The following is a 22,296-nucleotide window of genomic DNA, read 5'->3' as shown; positions in this document are numbered from 1 at the left end:
TGCCGGTACATCGTGTGATTTCCATAAGTACATGAATTTACCTTCTTGGTTGCAATTTCATTGTTGAACAGGCTATATTATAAAATACTAGATGGTGGCCCGATTCTAACGCATCGGGTATTCTAGAATATGTATGTATGTATATAGCAGCCACATAGTATATAGCACAGGCCACGTAGTATATAGGAGCCATGTAGTATACAGCAGACAAATACTACGTGGCCTGTGCTATATACTATGTGGCTGCTATATACATACATACATACATATTGTAGAATACCCGATGCGTTAATACAGGCCACGCAATATATAACGGTGGCCACGCAGTATATAACACAGCCCAAATAGTATATAACACAGCCCGCGCAGTATATAGCAGTCACGCAGTATATAACACAGGCGACGTAGTATATAACACAGGCCATGCAGTATATAACAGTGGCCACGTAATATATAGCTCAGGCCACGCAGTACATAACACAGCCCACATAGTATCTAACATTGGCCACATAATATATAGCAGCCACGCGGTATATAACGCAGCCCATGCAGTATATAACACTGCCCACGTAGTATATAGCAGCCCACGCGGTATATAACGCACCCCACGCGGTATATAACGCAGCCCACATGGTATAGAACACAGCCACATAGTACATAACACTGGCCACGTAGTATATAGCAGCCACGCTGTATATAACGCAGCCCACGTGCTACAGTATATAACACTGCCCACGTAGTATATAGCAGTGTGGGCACATATCAGTGTTTAAAAAAGATAATTAAAACAAAAAATAGTTACAGTATATACTCACCCCCTGGGATCCAGCGAAGCTGTCCCTATGCGCGTGGCTGCTGCCATCTTCCGTTCCCAGGATGCATTGCGAAATTACCCAGATGACTTAGCGGTCTCGCCAGACCGCTTAGTCTTCTGGGTAATTTCGCAAAAGCATCTCTGGTAACGGAAGATGGCGGCAGCCGAGAGCACATCGTTGGACTACGGAGGGTGAGTATAGCAGGTTTTTTGCATAGGCAGCATCAATAGTAAAAAGTTGGGGACACACAGGGTTAATAGCAGCGGTAACGTTACCCGCGGCATAGCACAGTACGTTACCGCTGGCATTAACCCTGTGTGAGCGGTGAGGGGAGTATGGAGCGGGCGCTGACTGCGGGGAGTATGGAGCGGGCGCCGAGCAGTGACTGCAGGGGAGTAGGGAGGGACTAATCGAACTGTGCCCATCACTGATTGGTTGCGGCAGCCATGACAGGCAGCTGGCGAGACCAATCAGCGACGCAGGATTTCTGTGACGGAAGTTGCAGACAGAAAGACGGAAGTACCCCTTAGACAATTATATATATAGATTCACATTGCAGGTTAGGATCCAATATTTTATTCATTAAAGTTATAGTGCCCTCTAGTGGGATTTTGGAGGGACTGCATGAGTGCTGAATATATCGTGTTTAATTATTGTGGTCAGAAGACTTATTATTTATTATTATAGCACCACTTATTCCATGGCGCTTTACATGAGAGGAGGGGTATACATAATAAAAACAAGTAAAGTAATATTAAATAATATAAGTCACGACTGGTACAGTAGTAGAGAGGACCCTGCCCGCGAGGGCTTACAATCTACAAGGGATGGGTGAGAATACAGTAGGTGAGGATAGAGCTGATCGTGCAGCGGTTTGGTCGATCAGTGGTTACTGTAGGTTGTAGGCTTGTCGGAAGAGGTGAGTCTTCAGATTCTTTTTGAAGGTTTCGATGGTAGGCGAGAGTCTGATGTGTTGTGGTAGAGGGTTCCAGAGTATCGGTGATACGTGAGAGAAATCTTGTATACGATTGTGGGAAGAGGAGATAAGAGGGGAGTAGAGAAGGAGATCTTGTGAGGATCGGAGATTGTGTGCAGGGTAAGTACCGGGAGACGAGTTCACAGATGTATGGAGGAGACAGGTTGTGGATGGCTTTGTATGTCATGGTTAGGGTTTTGAACTGGAGTCTTTGGGAAAAGGGGAGCCAGTGCAGGGATTGGCAGAGGGGAGAGGCCAGGGAATAGCGGTGGGACAGGTGGATTAGTCGAGTAGCAGACTTTAGAATAGAATGGAGGGGTGCAAGAGTGTTAGAGGGGAGGCCACAGAGCAGGAGGTTGCAGTAGTCAAGGCGAGAGATGATGAGGGCATGTACTAGGTTTTTGCAGATTCTTGGTTGAGGAATGTACGGATTCGTGAAATATTTTTGAGTTGAAGTCGGCAGGAAATGGAAAAGGCTTGGATATGTGGTTTGAAGGAGAGATCAGCGTCAAGGATTACCTTGAGGCATCGAGCTTGTGGGACTGGGGAGAGTGAGCAGCCATTTATTTTAATGGATAGGTCTGTTGAGGGGGTTGAGTGAGATGGGGAAAGATGATGAATTCTGTTTTGTCCATATTAAGTTTTAGAAATCTAGTGGGGAAGAAGGATGAAATAGCAGACAGACATTGATGGATTCTGGTTAGTAGGGAGATGATAGCTGGTCCAGAGATGTAGGGGTGGAGCCGCATTTTCATTACTGTAATGAGCGGTACCATGTGACCCCTCAATGCTGGAAGAAGCGGTCAGTGCCCGGAGATGACCATCAGGGAAGCTGCCAGGGACCGTGCCGGGAGCAGGTGAGTATAATGGGGAGGGTGAGCAGCATTGCGCGATAGTCACCTGTCCTCGTTCCGGGCACCGTTGTGTCTTCCGCGTCTTCTGCTGTGATGCTCAGGTCAGAGGGCGCGAAGACGTGGTTAGTACGTGCCCTCTGCCTGAACGTCAGTGCAGAGGACGCAGAAGACACAGCGGTGCCCGGAACGAGGACAGGTGACTATTGCAAGTGCTGGTGTCCTGAGCGAGGAGAGGTGAGTTTGTCATTTTTTTTTTTTTTAATCGCAGCAACAGCATATGGTGCAAATATCTCTATGGAGCATCTTATGGGGCCATAATCAACATTTGTGCAGCATTATATGGGGCAACTATTGCTATGGAGCATCTTATGGGGCCATAATCAACATTTGTGCAGCATTACAGTATATGGGGCAAATATCTCTATGGAGCAGCTTATGGGGCCATTATTAACCTTTGTGCAGCATTATATGGGGCATATTTTAATATGGAGCATCTTATGGGGCCCATCATGAACTGAATGGAGCATTATATGGAGCTCCTGATTCAATATGGATATTCAAAAACACTTAACCTACTGATGTCTGATTAATTTTACTTTTATTGGTACCTATTTTTATTTTTGAAATGTACCAGTAGCTGCTGCATTTGCCACCCTAGGCTTATACTCGAGTCATTAAGTTTTCCCAGTTTTTTGTGGCAAAGTTAGGGGTCTCGGCTTATACTCGGGTCGGCTTAGGCTTCTTTCACACTTGCGTCAGTACGGGTCCGTCGCTAAGCATCGGCACGACGTACCGACGCACGTTGTGAAAATTATGCACGACGTGGGCAGTGGGTGCAGTTTTTCAACGTATCCGCTGCCCATTCTAAAGTCCCAGGGAGGAGGGGGCAGAGTTCCGGCCGTGCATGCGCAGTAGAAAATGGCAGACGCGACGAACGAAAAAATGTTCCCTTGAACTTTTTTTCGTGCTGATGGTCCGCCAAAAACACGACGTATCCAGTGCACGACGGACGCGACGTATGGCCATACGTTGCGATCCGTCGGCAATACAAGTCTATGGGTAAAAAACGCATCCTGCGAGCACATTTGCAGGATCCGTTTTTTGCCCAAAACGACAGATTGCGACGGATTGCAAAAAAACGCTAGTGTAAAAGTAGCCATATACTCGAGTATATACGGTAACTAAATGTTCTTCATTTCTCAGGGAGGGGTTATTGGCATTCAGATAGAATGGGACTGTAACCTGGACAGAGATGCTTCCGAGTGCCATCCCCAGTATTCATTTACTCGCTTGGACAATAAATTCACAGAAAAATCTGTTTCTTCAGGATACAATTTCAGGTATGCATTTCTCATTAAACTAGAACTGAATGGTCGGCCAAGTCCATTGCCCTGGCTATAGGATGGGGGGTCTCAAGCCAGGCTCCCGGCTCAATGTTGCCTAAAGCTAGGTTCATATGGTGCAGACTTTAGGATTGAATTTCTAAACTGCACCAAAGAGGTGCATCTCCTCAACAGAAATCGACACTCTGCAAATGAAAATAATGCAATAAAAGCGAATGTGTGCATATATTCTCTAGCATAAAAAAGTGCAGCATGTGAATGAGATTCACACTTTTTCATTTTTGTGCTTTCGTTCTTTCGTCGCCTTCTTCTTATTTTTTCCTTGACATAGACATTCGAGGGCTTGTTTTTTTTGCAGGACGAACTAGTTTTGAATGACACCATTCACTTTGCCTTATTATTAAAGGAACAAAATTCCAAGTGGGATGAAAGAGTAAAAAATATGCAAACCTTGTATTTACAGCAGACATTGTGCATTTAAAATGACCTACAATAATGATTAACCATGTCAGCCTTATTATGTTGATACTAAAAATGCAGCATTTTTTTTTCTATTTAAGTGATAAGAAAAACTCAGAATATGGCAAAAAAAAATGTTTTTCTATATGTTGTCGTTTTGTGAGGTCTGTGATATTTTTATTTTTCTGGAGATAATACCGAGTGAAGGCTTATTTTATTATGTGGTGAGCTGCCATTTGTATTTATACCAGTTTCGTGTACATACGATCCTTTGATTGTTTATTATTACATTTTTATTAGGGAGGAAATGTGACCAATTTTTGATTTTTTTTCTCATTATGGTGCTTGCCAATCTTTGTTTAATTTCATATTTTAATAGATTTGACTTTTATGAACAAAGCGATATCAAGTATGTTAGGTTTTCTATTTTTTTCCTCTTTTATTTTTAATGGATGAAAAAAGGGGTGGTATTAAAGAAGCACTCCAAACAAAGTTTTTATCCATTTAATATATTGTAGTTATCATACTATACAGTACTGTGCACTCACAATTGCTCATTTTGCATTTCTACCCAGATAATTTTTCTCTTTTCTCCGCTCTAGGTAGAAACAGGGAGTCTCATGTCCCTGCATAAATCATTCCCCTCTTCAACTCATGACCCAGCTGCCTCGCCCAGCACCCTGCTATAGACTTTTGCAGTGACTCATGAGTAATACAGGGAAAATTGACCTCCGGTTTCTACATAGATGTTAGAAGGATTCAGCTAGTCAGTTTTTTTATTTTGTACACCTACAATAATTTTGCCTATCGCTGTGCAGCTAATATAATATATATGAAATGTTTGTGTTGGTAACACCATATTTATGTCCACACGTCTTTCTTAATAAAGGTATGCCAAGTATTACCGTGATGCTAATGGGACTGATTATAGGACACTGATAAAAGCTTATGGAATTCGCTTCGATATCATGGTCAATGGAAAGGTACGTGATTTCTAATATATTAGAATATATTCATTAAAAATCGTTTCGTTATTAGTACTGAACATTGTTAGGAAAAAAGGATACATGTGATCAAGTAAGACTATGGTGTTCCAATGGGGGCCCGGGGCAGATTAAGGATAGCCAGTGCCCCATGCAGTATAGAGAGTGTGGGAACCCCCAGCACCCGATATATCACGTGACATGTCACATGATCCCCTTTGAGAAATCATGTGATAGGTCATGTGATTAACACACTTGTGCACATGTGCAGATGTAAGACGCCACAGACAGCGGCATGCTATGCATGCAGGACAAATTTTTTCACTTTATGTACAACGTAATAAATAACATAGAACTATATATATATATATATATATATATATATATATATATAAAAAAAAATCGCTATATAATCCGGGACAGCGCTATACATAATAAGAGGACACTATACAATAAGGGACGGCGCTATACATAATAAGAGGATGTGATATAATAAGGGACAGCAATATACATAACAAGAGGACGTAATAAAAAAACAGGATGGCGCTATACATAACAAAAGGTTGTTATATAATCTGGGATGGCGCTATATATAACAAGTGGACGTTATAAAATATGGGGCAGCGCTATACATAACAAGAGGATGCTATATAATCCGGGACAGCACTATATATAACAAGAGGACACTATATAATACGAAATGGTGCTATACATAACAAGAGGATGCTATATAATACGGGACATCACTACATATAAGAGGATGTGATGTAATACGGGACAGCACTATACATAACAAGAGGAAGCTATATAATATGGGACTGCGCTATACATACTAAGAGGTTGCTATATAATACGGGATGGCGCTATACATAACAAGAGGACGCTATATAATAAGACGATGCTATGGATACTGAAACAAAGCGTCATCATCAGGGGCAGAGGCTACTGTCATTGCCGCAGCCTCTTCCCCCGCTCTCAAAGGAAGCTTCCTCTGTGACCTCCATTTCAGAGGTTGCGATAGGCCTTGCTCTACTGAGCATGTGTTGTTTGTCCATTCCAATGGATGCTCAGTAGATTCCTGTCACTGTGCAGTGTTATTTTCAGTGCATGGTGGCAATGCGCTCTCTCACCAGCTGTAATCAGAAGTGACGAGTCGGCAGTAGAGTGCACGGTCAGTGCACAGTGTAAGTAGAGAACAACTGAACAAAGACCAGTGTTACTCCCACAAATGACGTCACTTCTGATCAGAGCTGGCGAGAGTTCACTGTCACTGTACACTGGTTTGAATAGTGCACAGTGACAGGAATCTACTGAGCATACATTGGAATTGACAACTGATGTCTGCTCAGTAGAGCAGGGACGAGCCCAGACCCTGATATGAACGTCACAGATGAAGCTTCTTTTCAGAGAGGGGGAGGAGGTTGTGGCGGTCACTGACACGTCGTTTGAGTATCCCAGCATGCACTGGGATTTTCAAATGAAGCGTCATCAAAGAGGAAGTAGTCAAAAAAAATAAAGCAGTTAGTGTAGTGAGAGAAGGATAGGGACTTTTTAATTAAAATATATTAGAAAAAAGATTAGATTATGATATTAAATAAAATTTAGTTTTAGACCACCGCTTTAATAACCTGTTTAAACATACAGACCACAGTAAATGTAATAATGAACAAGGCACTTCTGGCAACAGGTGGTGCACAAGTAGGATCCAAATCCGTCAATTCCAATGTAAAAAACTTGGCACTCGTTCGGTGTAATCAACATGGATGTGGTTATTTATTGTAGAGAAATCCAGACAGAAATACGAGACGTTTCAGTCAAAAACATGACGTTCATCAGACTGCTACGACCCATGATCGTTTGTTCCCGTTAAGTGAACACACCACAACTGTAATAAACTTTAAAACTTTTATTGGGAAATAAAATCATATCATTTCCATCTTTTCCTTTGGGTAAATAATTTTTGGTCGCAGCTCAAAACAGGCACTGTATGCCAACCAATGGGTGTAGGGAGATAACTGCCAACCGGACTCCCGGGCAGGTAACTTCACCACCAATAAACTTCACCCTTCCGCAGCTGCAACTGAAAGCACATCTTAATAAACAGGGGAGGGAGGGCGGGAAACGGTCCGGGTCCAGGGACGGATGTGGCCACAGTACTTCCCGGCGCCAAGAGCAGGGAATAAGCCACGCCCCCTGCTCGGGAAGTTAACCCCATATTCCTTTTGCCTTCACTTAAAGGGAGATCACCGTGTTCCAGAGTAAAGAGGGGGAGGCGCAGCAGTCAGGGGACAGCGGCATAAGCCGCAGTGTCCCTAAGACTGCTACGACCCATGATCGTTTGCTCCCGTTAAGTGAACACACCACAACTGTAATAAACTTTAAAACTTTTATTGGGAAATAAAATCATATCATTTCCATCTTTTCCTTTGGGTAAATAATTTTTGGTCGCAGCTCAAAACAGGCACTGTATGCCAACCAATGGGTGTAGGGAGATAACTGCCAACCGGACTCCCGGGCAGGTAACTTCACCACCAATAAACTTCACCCTTCCGCCAAGGAGGAGCGAATAACAAGAGCTACGACCCCCCCAAGGAATGCATCGCCTGAACCACTCCTTCTCTAATGCCGTTGAGGAAAATATCTAAACCAGCCTCATTCAAATGGACTCCATCTGGAAGAAGAAAACCGGAGTTGTCCCCCTCCAGCCGATGGTGACGAACAACTACCCCGTTCTTGAATCTTACGAATCGTGATATCCTCTGATTAAGCGTACGTCTGGATCTCTCCATAGCATCCAATTCTCTGGCACCTCGCCAGACCAGCCTTGGGATTATTTCGGACCACACTAGACGCATTAACGGGAAGAACATCGGGAACTTGTCCATGTCCGATCTGATCAGTGTAAGTAGCTCAACCAACGAGAAAGAAGCCAGGTCATTTCCTCCGGCATGAATAAGCACGATGGTGGGGGATGAAGCCATCCGAGAAATGTGAACAATCTCCGGAAGGACTTGGGACCACATCATGCCTCTCAAACCACGCCATATCACGTCGACGTCGTGTAATCCCAGAGAACGCCCTCCTGGGCACGCCTCGGCACGTCGTGCAGCCCAGTAAATATATGAATGGCCCACTATCCAGACGCTCGGACGCCCACCATCTAGGAATAAAAAGCACAGTCAGCCACCAACCAATAACCCAACAACCCAGGACGTTCCCCAATAAAGTATCAAACTGGATCCCGGATATGGTGCCGAAACCACCAGAGCTTTATAATACTAAATCAGGCCTGATGTATCTGGCAAAACAGCGGGATTTCCACCTGCCCACCCTTTGAATCTCTGATTCAAATAACCCCGCTCTAGATGCTTCTGTTGCTGCACCTATCCGGAATGAGTGAGTCCCAAATTCTGTCGCGGGCAAACCCAATAGTGATAACGTTCGTCTCATAACAGCTAAGAATTGACCCGACAATAGGGGGAGCCCATTCTCATGAACGAAAAATTGGGAACCGTCCTTCCTAAATTGCATATAATTCCTGATTAACGCCAATGGGCATAAGGCATTGTGAATGGCAAATATTGGGAACCAAGTACCCCTGCCGTCCTGATCAGTTTTGGATTTGCATATTCTAACCCTTAAACCATCATCGCAAATTAGTATATCCTCCCGCTTAAGGCCACCCGGTTTAGACAGAGCAGTAGGAACGATCTCACTAACCCGCATGGCCCCGAAGAATGCTAGGCCAAAAGCCGCCGCTATTAGAGCAGCCTCGTATTTAGAGTCGCAGACGGATACCGAAGCTTTGACCATATTAACTAGCAATTCAAAGGATATTGGACGTCTGTTGTCGCCGTGTTTGTCCGTCCGTTGCCATCCTTTCAGTAGTTGACTGATTAGGAAGTGTTTCGTAGAATCCGGCCAACCCCGCAGCTTGAAATGAAATGCTAAAGCTGACACGCGGTTACGCGCCACTGAACCAGATACTCCCATGGCATGCATTTTTGACAAAAATGCCATTGTCACCTGCATTCGAGCATCCTCCGAAGACCCCACCGATTTGCCGTCTGCTAAAGAACACCACTCCTCCCACGCCTTACCATAGGCTTTCCAAGTCGATGGGGCTATCGATGACTGTATCAATGGCATCAGGTCCCCAGGACATCCCAGATCGAATGCGGGCAGTCTACCTCCTCCAAGGGTTCCTGAAGACGTCGGTCCCGTAAATCCTGCGAGTAAAACTCAGTTAATGAACCACAGACATTTTCATTGCTAACGGTTCGTACATCCGCTTTTAAGCAAACATTAAACGTTAAGCATTTCAACACTATGAACCTAATCAGATCTAGAACCAACGATGAAGGAGATGCTAGATAATTGATGGCGTGAGCCCCGCTGATGGTTCCAAGTTGTAAGCGGATACGCTTGTTGGCCAATAGTGAACCCCAGACCTCCATGGCAGCCGCCACAGGGAGGAGGTCGATCAATGTGGGGTCCTCGTTCCACTTCCTGGAAATCCAGAAAGCAGGCCAATTGGCATTGCACAATTTGTCACCAAAGCGAATGCTGAAACCAGTGCGGCTAGATGATACAAACCACATACGCAAGTCCACGTTAGAGCATTCAATCTCCTGAAAGCAAGTCCTACCATTGTAACTGCTGAGGAACAGCTTCCATGTGTATAAATCAGAACGTAGCTGTGACGTAATCCTGATTCTATGATGTTTTTGACTCACCCCTCTCGTGGCTAACATCAGCCTGCGCGAGAAGATCCTGCCCGTTGGCATGACCCTACAGGCGAAATTTAAGGAGCCAAGCAGAGATTGCAATTGAGTTAATGTTACCTTACCAACTGATATACACCCTCTGATGAGATCCAACAGCTTGTCAATTTTCTCCTTTGGTAACCTAAACTCCATGGCGATCGAGTCAATTTCGATCCCAAGGAATGTAATCACTGACACCGGCCCTACCGTCTTCTCGGGGGAAAGTGGGACCCCAAAATGCGACATGATATCTTCGAATTGGGCCAGGGCTGTGGCACACACATCTGAACCCGCGGGACCGACTATCAAAAAATCATCAAGATAATGTGTGATGGCAGTTAACCGGGTAAATTTGCGGGCAACCCATTCTAAAAAAGTGCTAAATAACTCAAAATAAAAACAGGAAATTGAACACCCCATGGGAAGACATGTGTCGTAATAGTATAAGTCCTCAAATTTTGCCCCGAGTAAGTGGTGACAATCCGGGTGTACGGGAAGAAGGCGGAAAGCCGACTCTATGTCCGATTTGGCCATGAGGGCCCCCGGTCCAGCACTCCTAACGAGGTCAACCGCTTTGTCAAATGAAATATAAGTAACGGCAATTTCCTCGCTGGGTATACCATCGTTGACAGACCTCCCCTTGGGATATGAAAGATGATGAATTAATCGGTATTTACCTACTTCTTTTTTGGGGACTATACCCAGGGGCGAAACCCGTAAGTTAGGGAAAGGGGGGGAATTGAAAGGGCCGCGAAAACGACCTAAACTGATTTCCTTCCCCAGCTTCTCTGCTAGTACGTTGGGTAATTCCCTTGCTGATTGTAAGTTAGGGGATGATTGAGGTATTGGTGACCAATTAAAAGGAATGAAGAAACCAAAGGAGAAACCGACACGCAGCTGTGCCGCGGCCGACTCATTGGGGTATTTGTCCAGCCATGGCCCCATTCTTTTTACGCTCACCGGCGTCGTTAACCTCGCCTGTAGAGGGGTTTTTCCCGGAGGTGGCTTTCTGGGGCGGACGTGTGCATTTAGCCACTGAGTGGGGGCCTCCGCACGAGGAACACTCGTGTCTATATTTGCATAGCCCATAGAATTTACAGTGCCCCTCGTTGAATGACCAGCATGAACCTAGTCTGCGAGTGGCTGCTGCTGCCGCGTTGTTGTTAGACCCGGCAGCGGGCCCGTGAAAGGATTGGTTTGTTCTCTGAGCCATCATTAGGCGAAGCCATGAATCCGTGGCTTTCATACCCCAGCCCAATTGAGGATTGGCGGCCAATCGACGGCGGAAATCTTCATCATATTTCCACCAAGCCGATCCGCCGTGGGCTTTATAAGAATTATAAATGCTATCTAAGTATATAAATAGCTCGGAGCATCTTTCGGGATGTCTTTCCCCCCATAACGCAGCCCATGACCGCAAAAGCTTGCAACCAGTTATTAATGGTTTTTGCAACTTTTGGCTTGCGTTCGTAAGTTTTATCACCCAACCGCCTCTCCCTGTCCACCGAGTGTTGATCCGTGGAAACCAGAGACCATATGTCAATGAAATCGTTGGACCAAATTTGTTCCTTAATGGCGCTATCCAAATGGGCCCCTAAAGGAGGAACTCCACAGAATAGGCCATCTTTATACACATCCGGGCGGGGGGGAGGAAGCTGCCTGGGCAATCCGGCTGGTTGCAGCAATTTTGGATTGACATAAATCCTGCTTCCTGCAATAGTATTGGCTACAGTATCTGAAGGGTTGGTGTTGGCTCTTTCCCCACCCCATGCCCCGATAAAGGGGTACTCACCAATAGGTGTAACGATATCCGAACCGCTTGTCTCCCGTGCCATGGGAATTACCAGATCTTGACGCTCCATATGATGTAAAGACCTGCGGCGAGAAGATTCCTGCCTGTGTGATCTGCCTGATGAACTACCGGATGAAGAAGGCGAGCGCCAGCGTGAGGCTCTAGATCGTCTACTATGCCGGCTGGATCTAGATCTATAAGAACGCCGCCTGCTAACGCGACGCTCCCGCTTCCTACGTCCACTTCTGCGATGTTCTCTGGGGCATGATGATGAAGAGGATGATGACCTGCGCGCGGAGCGGGTACCCGCACTCTGTCTATTATCCAGAGCCGGGGTGCCAGCACCCTGAATTGGGGCAGGAGCACCGGTTGCCCCCAGCGAATGCGAAGCTGAGGCGTCCTGGTGTTCACCTACAGACGCTTGTGCGGGATTAATTTGCCCGCCCGGTACTTGTGAACCCGGTGTACTGAATATGAGTGGGTAAGGTGGAAATTGTGATTCCCCCCCCAAACTAGCCTGGGAGTACGTACTATGCTGACCTTGTGCCAATATTATGTGATGTGTTCCCACGTGCTGCTGCGCTACAGCTGCCGTGTCCTTGCTCCTGTCCATATTAGTCATAGCTCCCCCTGTGCTCTTTGAAAAAGGAGGAATGCCCCCCTGCTGAGCCTCAGCCTCCCTCCCTGCTGCGCCTGAATCCTGAGATGAAGCAGATGTTCCCTGGACACCCCCCATGTCGTTTCTAAGTAACTGCTCAGTTCCGGATGACCTTGCTGGCGTTTGCAGGCTTAAACCCCCTCTCAGTGTCCCCAGGGCAGAAGGGGGTATAAAACTAATGTCGCTCCACGCCGTCCCCTGTGTCTCCCCCACCTGCTGTAAAGCACTTCCCCCAGACTTCCTGGCGCCCAGCGCAGAAGAGTCGCGCGCACGAGCGCTGCGCGCGCTCCTTTTTGAATTTACCGGCGGGCTCAGCCGTGCCGGAGGTCGGGTAGCTCTGCCAGAGCGCCGACCCTCCGGCGGCGCTGCCTGCACCGCGGCAGGGAAGGAGCTGCTCCCGGCCAGCAAAGCTGCTAACCAGGCACTGCCTTCCCTGCCGATCCTGTCCCTCACCGCAATCTCTAGCGGGTCCATAGTCCGGCAGCCCCAAACGGTCCGGGTCCAGGGACGGATGTGGCCACAGTACTTCCCGGCGCCAAGAGCAGGGAATAAGCCACGCCCCCTGCTCGGGAAGTTAACCCCATATTCCTTTTGCCTTCACTTAAAGGGAGATCACCGTGTTCCAGAGTAAAGAGGGGGAGGCGCAGCAGTCAGGGGACAGCGGCATAAGCCGCAGTGTCCCTAAGTCAGCTGGATGGTGAAAAAACAGAATGCTAGTGGCTAGTAGCATACAGTTTCTTCACCATGCAGCTGACTGATGAAGGTCATGTGTTTGACCGAAACGTCTCGTATTTCTGTCTGGATTTCTCTACAATAAATAACCACATCCATGTTGATTACACCGAACGAGTGCCAAGACCACAGTAAATGATTGCAACCGGTAATGGTTTATCGATTGGTGATCGTCTAGTGCTGTCAATCGTTCCGTGTAAACATACTCCTATACAGAATAAATGTTTACACCCAGTAACTCACCACTGAGGTCTTATCTGATCTCAAGACTATTTCTTCTGCATCTTGTCAAACGTTCATATCGATGTCATAATGCCGGGACTCGGTCATTGCAGTCTACTGTACGAATCTCCACAGCCCTGAAAATAAAAAATTCAACAAAAACCCTATCTAAAGCCCAGAAAAATGTACTTCTAATTCACTATTTAAAAGGAATATTGATATTAAAACCTTACAAAGGTCAGTGTGTATAAGGGACAAATCAGGTATATCCTTATCTCTGACTAATCATAATATCATTGTTGTACTTATCGCCTTATCCCATTCATTGATGCTCTATAGTTATGGTTTCTAGGAATTGTTTAGTGCGGCCGCTACCTTACTTCCTTCAGACTAACCATACACAACTGACCAATGCTAATTAAAAGTGCCCTATGCCTCCCTGACATGTTTCACCAGAGACCTGGCGTCATCAGGGGATAGAGGCTATCCTTTATGAGATAATATACGATAATATTCACTTGGGACTAAACAAAAGTTAATTCATTATTTGCCAATACTCACATTGCTAATATTTCCGCAACGGAGAGGCGAAGTTAAAAAAAATAAAAAGTTTTATTCCATTCTGCAGCCAATATTACATTATGAATCCACCTCAACATGAAAAAATTGTTAAATGTTCCTCTTTAAAAGTATTGACTGATTTAGGAACCAATTTTGAAATACCCTATGAGATCACATTCACATGTTCACTATTTGGTCAGTATCTGACCTCAGTAATTGTAAGCCAAAATCAGGAGTGGAACGGTCAGGGACAAATTATAATAGAAACACATCACCACTTCTGTATTTTTCACTCACTCCTTGTTTTGGCTTACAAATACTGAGGTAAAATAGCGACCAAATACTGAACGTGTGAACGTAGCCTTATGGTGATAATATAGGATGTCACCATTTTCTGGACCCTCATCTATTAAGCCGGTTTCACACTTTCGACTTTCATAGTCCGATTATGACTGGAATATCCAGATCAGGCCATGGATATTCTGACCCGAACTCAAAAGCCTTATAAGTATACAACTTCTATACAACTTCTTGGTCCTTACTTTAACCATGAAAGTAGAATGTGTTCAACCTCCCTTAGTTAGAGAGGAACCAAGCTGAATCCCACAGACAGCTCACTGATATCACTAGGAACTGTTTAAAGAAGACCTGTTTTAGGGAACAATCTGGTTTCCAGTGTCCAGACACTCAACAATTTGTGTTTAAGTGATTATTGTCTTTAATTTGATAACCCATTTAATTGCCAGTTATAATTCTCAATTTATATATAATTATCAATGTGTTTTTTTTCCAGGCTGGAAAGTTTAATATTATACCAACAGTTATCAATATTGGTTCAGGCTTGGCACTTATGGGTGTGGTAAGCAAGGATTTATCGAATTCTCATATCTAGAAATTCACGTAAATCTGTGCATTAATCACATTAATTAACTTCACACTTTGTTAACTTGACACAACATTTTACAAACATCCATGCAGAGTTTCTAAAGTTCATTGTCGGCACATATGACATCTCCTTAGCATAAGTAAGCATAAGAGAAAATTCAGAGGACACAGCAGTGGCTTGCAGTTGCTTCTTTATGTGAGGCTACACATTTGCCTGTTTTATCACAGGTGCGGGTGTTTTTGCCATGTCTCCAGTCTTCCGAATTCATCAGAATTCAAGTCAGTGACATGCAAGCTAATGAGATCCTATGTCACTGTCTTGATTTATGATTAACTCAGATGACTGGAGACGTGGCAAAAACACTCACTCCTGTGATAAAACAGGCAGGGAAATGTGTTACCTCACAGAAAGCAACATCTGTGAGCCCCATAAAAATTGTCATGAATTCTACTATGTGTTGTACAATAAATTAGATGATGCTTCTGACATGGTCCAAACAGTCTATTCTATCTTCGGTCTCACAGATTATATATAGGAATAATATCTGTGGACTGTGAATACCAGGAACATAAGAAAAATATTCTGTCATGTTCCTGGTACCAAAACATGACTATACGACTTGAATAAACAGAAAAAGTTGCACTCTGTAGTGCTAAAGCATGTCAATATGAAATACATCAAATATCAATACTGCTTCTGGATACTAGGAAAAAATGAGACTCTTAGCACATAATTTGGCCAGTTCATGCATGCCCAGCAGCCAACAACAAGGCAGTTTCAAATCTGCTGGGTCCTACGTGTCAAGTGTGAATACCTCCCTAAGACTGAAGTCTGAATTCTTGGATAGATGTGAATACATCTCTTCAAAGTCTGATATTATGGGTAGGTAGGACCCAGTTGCAATTAAAATCCACCATATATGCTGAAGGGCGCAGTGCTCGGTCAGAGAGCTAATATACAAATGATAAAAGACTGACTGGCACTTCCAAGCTAGTGTGAAGAGGTGCATACTAGGGAAAGCCATCTCCATATACATTAAACAAAAAAAATTGCACTCTGTAGTGCTAAAGCATGTCAGTATGAAATATGAATAGCAATACTGCTTCTGGATAATAGGAAAAAATGAGATGTCCTGCTAAAAATGTCCTTCTGCCATGGGATAAATATCCATCAGGAAGAGATGAACTTGGTTCTCCATATGTCCAGGTATAGGTATCAGAGGACTCAGTTGTACCAATAAAACATTCCTGCACCAGTACTCCACCTCCACCAGCCTGAACTGTTCACACCTGACATGAAGGGTTCTTCAATCCATGCTGCTGTAAGGTGCCTGAGTGAGGTAGTCATGGACAAGCTGCTGATTGTTCACACTCTGACTCCCTACGGGCAAATCGTGTCCCAGTCCCAGTGTGCTGCTGTGTGTGGGGTGCATCACACTTACTTGTGCCTCATAGGCCTCCACTGGCTCCAGGCTTTCATCTTCCCGAACCTTCACAGCAAACAATCCAGGGGACACTGAACTTGTTCAGTCAAACTTTTACTTGGCAGTTTATGATCGTTAAAAAGCAGCTTATAGGATAGAGCTCAATGGGTTCCAGTCTTTCCCACAGGTACCAGACATAACTTCAGCCCTAATTCTCGGTATGGGTGCAGCATCCCTCAAGCTAACTCCTCCAGCACTAGGAATTCTTCTCCAGCACAAGCAGTGCACCTGGATTTCATTACCTCCCGCCTCTCAGAGTTTGAGTCCATCTTCCCTGCAGCTCCGCAGACTTAGTGCGCCCAAAGGCCCCGATGTCCATCTCGAGGTTCGCAGGCCGACAGATTTACATAGAAGGGTTCTATGGCAATCCACTGCCCCGAGTAACAGACTCACGTTGTCCTTAGCAGCCTACGTCCTATGACAACTGCTGTCACTTCACCTCACTTTCTATAACTGGGGTTTACACTTTCTGAACTTGGCACTAGCTCTCAGTTCCCCTTGAGGTGGCAGGGAGTAGAACCACAACCACCACCACTCCTACACTGCCAGTGCCAAATACTCCAATTGCCAATTATCTCGAGAAACAGGTCCATTTTTATTTTTTTAGTTGTAAAAACTTTATTGACTACACAACTTTCCAAGACAGTATCATAGATCTTAGAGATAGTCTTTGACTTTCCAATTGAGAGATTCAAATAATCATAAATCTTAGTGGTTTATATTATAAGGAGATGTTCATTTGAGGACTGGATTGTAGAAGCATCATTTCCCTTCTGGGAGAATACATATATAGGGAACGTGACCTCAGAAAATGGCGTATTCACCTGACCCCATGGTCCTGATGCAAATTACAAGGTAGTTACAATGGCGTTTGGGGCTAACCTATGTTTTGTAGTTTTAAAACTAAAAACTGGCTTCGGTGTGTATAAAATCATTACACGGAGTCATTATGGTGGTATAATATCCTGCAGGGGTGGACATATCATTGGTGCAACCTATGCAGTTGCACAGGGGCCCAAGAATGAGGGGGCCAATACCAGCTCCAAATCACATGGAACTGTGTATTATAATGAGTAATTGGACTGTAAAGGGCCCATACATTGTTCTTGCACAGGGGCGTCTCCTGACTGTGTCCACTCCTGCTATCCTTACGGAGTCATCTTTTGAAAACATGCCCATTCCCTGTGATAATTCTCTCCAGTCGGATGATGTCAGTGCCGACGTCTGAAATCCAGCGCACGCACTTGTAGGGTCCGGGTTGAGACCATCTCTGCCACGCGCAATTTTTGGAAAAATCGACACAGAACTATGTTTGGGGTTTTTTTGGCGTAAAAAAATCCACAGCAATTGCAACATGTGAACCCAGCCTACAAATGCCACTTTAAGGAAATGATCAGCAAATCTAACAACTGGCGGTCAGATATTATCATTGAGGAAAGGTCATGAAGTTATAAATCAGATAATAGTTACAAACTCCCCCCCCATCAGAAGGAGCTCACCGACAGACTCTCAGATAACTCATTTTGCACCTAGAAATGGCCACTGTGACACGCAGAGGCTATAAAAAACTAAATTATGAATGAACGGCAAAAAATATTTTCAGCCTAAAATACAGGCATTTGAGTAACACAATTGTCCCCACAGTTGTTCATCATTTATAAGTAGAATAATAGTGTTTCTCTTTATTGTCATTTAGGGGGCTTTCTTCTGTGACTTGGTCTTACTATATTTAATCAAAAAGAGTAATTTTTACAGAGACAAGAAATTTGAAGAAGTAAAGTAAGTATGATTAATTAACTCAAGAATTGTTTCTTTAACACTTTAAAGAGAACCTGCCACCAGATCAAACGTGTTCAGTTTGTGCTTGGATCTTATCCTTACTGTTCTCTTGAGTATTTCACTCTTCTTTTTATAAATTCGCCATATGGTTCCTTGGATATAGGTCTATTTATATTGTGCTGATTCTTATGGTCTTTACAAGGGGCCGTGGCTCGCGGGGGAATTATGCAGAGCAGCTTAAAGACACCTAGGACTATTTTTTTTTTTCACATAGTTCTATCTCAATCTCCACCTGGCGACTCTTTCTCATACCGTGATATCAAGGGCCGTTCCACCACAGGACAATTAGGCCAGGTTTCAGGTCTCTTATATGTGCCGACATCTTGGCCCTGACTCATAAGGAAGTCCACTGTGCCAGGCCTCTCAGCACATAGTCTAGAGCAGTGTTCCCCAACTCTGGTCCTCAAGAGCCACCAACAGGTCATGTTTTCAGTATTTCCTTAGAATTGCACAGGTGATGGAATTGTTGCATGTGTAGGTAATGGAATTATCACCTCTTCAGTACTAAGGAAATCCTGAAAACATGACCTGTTGGTGGCTCTTGAGGACTGGAGTTGGGGAACACTGGTCTAGAGAGTCCAATCTGACCAAAGTGTACCACCAGGCCAGGAGCCATGTAGATGACCAGGAAGGGAATTGTACAGCATAGTAAGTGGTGCATTATTTCAATCAGTGGCCAACACTACTCCAGTACCCTGTGATGAAGCAGGAGGCGAAACAGGTGTTGAGATACTGGAGAGTGTGGCTATGTTTTGACAGGCATGGTGTTTGGAGGCTATGTGCTATAATATACTGGGTGTATGCTTTGCATAGGATACTTTACATGTGGCTAATTATCTGGTATTGTTCATACAAGTTTTTAATGTGCAGTACAGTAATTTTTTCTAAGCTGTTATATGTTGGGTTGCCATGTATGTGTATGTCGCACTGTTCTAAGAGTTGTTTTATTGGACTGTTTTTAAACATTTTTGAAGCTTGCGAACTGTTTGTAATTGCTGACTAGAGATATTTATAATAAACCGATGAAAAGGATTATTGCTCGTATCTGCAGGTCCTGTAAGAAAACCTTGCCAGTCAATGGTCAGAAGAAATCAAAAAGCCTTGATGCCGTAGACCAAATGAAACAATTGCAGAGTGTGGAGACCTAACTTCTGACCTAAGAAACAAACTTCTAAGAAAGAGAGAAGCGCCTGTCGGGGAGATTTGTATGGCTGGACACAATGGTCTACCGGGGCGGGACATTCATGAACCTTTTTTCCCCAACTACTGCTCCTAATAGCCGTCATGCTGCTGCGAGCCGGATATATGAAGATTTGCCGCATCATGATCTCTTCATTGGGTTGTTGCATTACTGTTTATCCAAGGCAACCATTTTGCTGCACCCTTTACGCACTGTGACATTCTGAATCTTCTTGTTTTTTCCTGCTGGTCTAATTCTCTGCTCTGGAGAAAATGCACTTTAGAGACTCATCAAAAAGAGCAATGAGCTCCATTCACTGCTTTGCGGGTAGAAGACAGTGTTGTTTTCTTGACATCTTGAAAATTCGATGTGGTATTTTTTATACTTACTGATTAGTGATCACCTCGGAGCATGCATTTGACCTTACATTGCACAGCTATTATGCAGCTCTGTAATGTGTTCAATAAATGAGAAATCTGTACTTTTAAAGAGAAAAGTTATCTTATTACAAGATGCAAACAGAGAGAGGAAGAGGAATTTAACTCTAGCGCCACCTATAGGAAATAGCAATCCTAAAAGTCAACATCGACCCTTTAGCGAGCCTTGTCATATCACTTAGGATCGTATCCAAACCAGAATCTCAATTTGCAGACACTTGTTTCGGGGTGTTGCTCCTCATCAGTGCAAAGCATAAGATCTGATTTGGCAGTATGAGAGGCTCCCGACTGGGATCTAAGGGGTAACGTTTCTCTTTGTGCAGAGTGCCATGCCTGGCATGCCAGTGTAAGGAGGCTTATAAGCCATGCAATGCTCAACTGGGAAGTTAAATATGAAAATTGCATCTCCAGAGAGGAATCAGACTCTAGCGCTACCTATTGGAAGTAGCAATCCTGAAAGTCAATGTCAACCCTTTAACGAGCCTTGCCATACAACTTAGGATAAAAGCCAAACCAGAATCTCAATTATCAGACATGGTGCTTCAGGGTGTTGCCCCTTGTCAGAGGAGCATTGCATGACTTAGAAGCCTCCTTACACTGGAATTCCAGGCTTGTCACTCTCCACAAGGAGAAACATTACTCCTTAGATTCTTATGCTGAGTGTGCCTGTACCTGTAAAAGGTAACATGGCAAACACCTGGGTTGGTAATGTCTATTCTACAGTGATCAGTGCTGTTTAAGAAAAAACAACAGAAAAATATTTCAGCTCACCCTTCAGGAAACATTTCCTCATAGTCCTTGCAAGGTCCGAGCACAGAAAGAGCTGCTGCCCCAGCACTCCTGAAGTAATGTAATTGAAGAGAAGATCCAGCTCAGAAAGTATTTAAAGATAAAACATTCTTTATTCCAAAAATTATTAAAAATGGAAACACTGCATGTCAAAATCAGCAAAAAACATATTTACAGAGGGACATCCATGAAATAGCTGAATGCGTTTCGAACACTCTCAGTGTTCTTAGTCCACAGCTATTTCATAGATGTCCCTCTGTAAATATGTTTTTCGCTGATTTTGACATGCAGTGTTTCCATTTTTAATAATTCTTGGAATAAATAATTTTTTATCAGTGCTGTTTGCAAGCTCCATTACAACACTATACCAGTTGGGTGCAGGGCACTGCAGGAGGCCATATCGTTGAATACTGTTTTAAACAACGCTGTGGAGTCGGAGCCCATTTTGGTGGAGTCGGAGTCATGAAAATTGAGGAGTCGGAGTTGGAGGTTCGGCTTACCGACTCCACAGCCCTGGTTTTAAATAGGGCACAGGATTTCTTTCATCATATGAAACACTGGAATGCAATGTTGGTTGTCTACTTAGGACAATCCCCTTTTAGTTAGAAGGACCCTCTGACGATAATCTGAACACAGGATGGTTCAATACAGGGATCACAAAAGATCAGCTCTGAAAGAACCTGGCTGCACGTGTTGCGTTCATACACAGCACCCCTGCAGGATAAATGAAGCATCACACGTTATTATAGGCTACAATACGTATCTTTCCCTCTGGAGAATATATACTGTATGCATGTCCTGAACCTCTACTAAAGGGTTGCCCACTACTTTTATATTGATGGCTTAGCCTTAGTATATATCAGATTGTTGGGGGTATGAGATCTTTCACCCCCAACGATTAGTTGTACCGCTGCCAGTGGCAGTCGGATGTGAAGAGCGGAATAAGGCCGGTTTCACACGTCAGTGGCTCCGGTACGTGTAGTGAGTTTTCTCACGTACCGGAGACACAGACACACGTAAACCCATTCAAATTAATGGGTCTATGCACATGGCTGCGTCTTTTCACGGACCTTGTGTCCGTGTGCAAAACACGGAGACATGTCCGCTTTTCTCCGGCAGCAGGGTCCGCAAAGCGTCCCGCACACGTGCACACGGAGAACAGTGTGCACTCTCCTCCGTGTGCACGTACCGCCGCAGGAGAAACAGCGCTACAGTTAAGCGCTGTCCCCTGCGTGTGGTGCTGAAGCTGGCATTCATCCCTTCTGTCCTGCTCGACTGAAAGCAGCGCTTGCAGGAGAGAAGGGATGAAAGATCAATTTTTTTTTGTTAAAAATAAAGTTTGGGGTCACCTCCTGTGTCCCACCCCTCCCCGGCAGCTTGTCCTGTGTGAGCGGTCACGTGGTACCACTCATTACAGTGATGAATATGCGGCTCCACCTCCCATAAAAAAATAAAAAACCTTGATTTTTCATTCCTTCTCTCCAGCGAACGCTGCTGGGGAGAAGGAATGAATGCCGGCTT

The 22,296-nt window shown here is 44.5% G+C and overlaps 1 protein-coding gene across 2 annotated transcripts in view; it reads left to right on the top strand.

Moving 5' to 3' along the window:
• The window catches only part of P2RX5 (purinergic receptor P2X 5), a 144,656-nt gene extending 124,619 nt beyond the window's left edge, over positions 1 to 20,037 (top strand). Inside the window, exons 8-12 of one of the 2 annotated variants that reach the window (XM_077294229.1) lie at positions 3,849 to 3,985; positions 5,337 to 5,430; positions 14,955 to 15,020; positions 18,227 to 18,309; positions 19,421 to 20,037. In XM_077294229.1, the coding sequence (XP_077150344.1) occupies positions 3,849 to 3,985; positions 5,337 to 5,430; positions 14,955 to 15,020; positions 18,227 to 18,309; positions 19,421 to 19,517 (477 nt within the window). In that variant the 3' untranslated portion in view covers positions 19,518 to 20,037. The remainder of the gene's footprint in view (positions 1 to 3,848; positions 3,986 to 5,336; positions 5,431 to 14,954; positions 15,021 to 18,226; positions 18,310 to 19,420) is intronic. The other variant, XM_077294230.1, reaches the window with a different exon arrangement.
• Positions 20,038 to 22,296: the final 2,259 nt, after the last annotated feature.

This window comes from Ranitomeya variabilis, chromosome 3, assembly GCF_051348905.1.
Source record: "Ranitomeya variabilis isolate aRanVar5 chromosome 3, aRanVar5.hap1, whole genome shotgun sequence".
NCBI lineage: Eukaryota > Metazoa > Chordata > Amphibia > Anura > Dendrobatidae > Ranitomeya > Ranitomeya variabilis.
The sequence above is the reverse complement of the archived record's forward strand: the minus strand, read 5'-3'. Positions and strand labels throughout refer to the sequence as shown.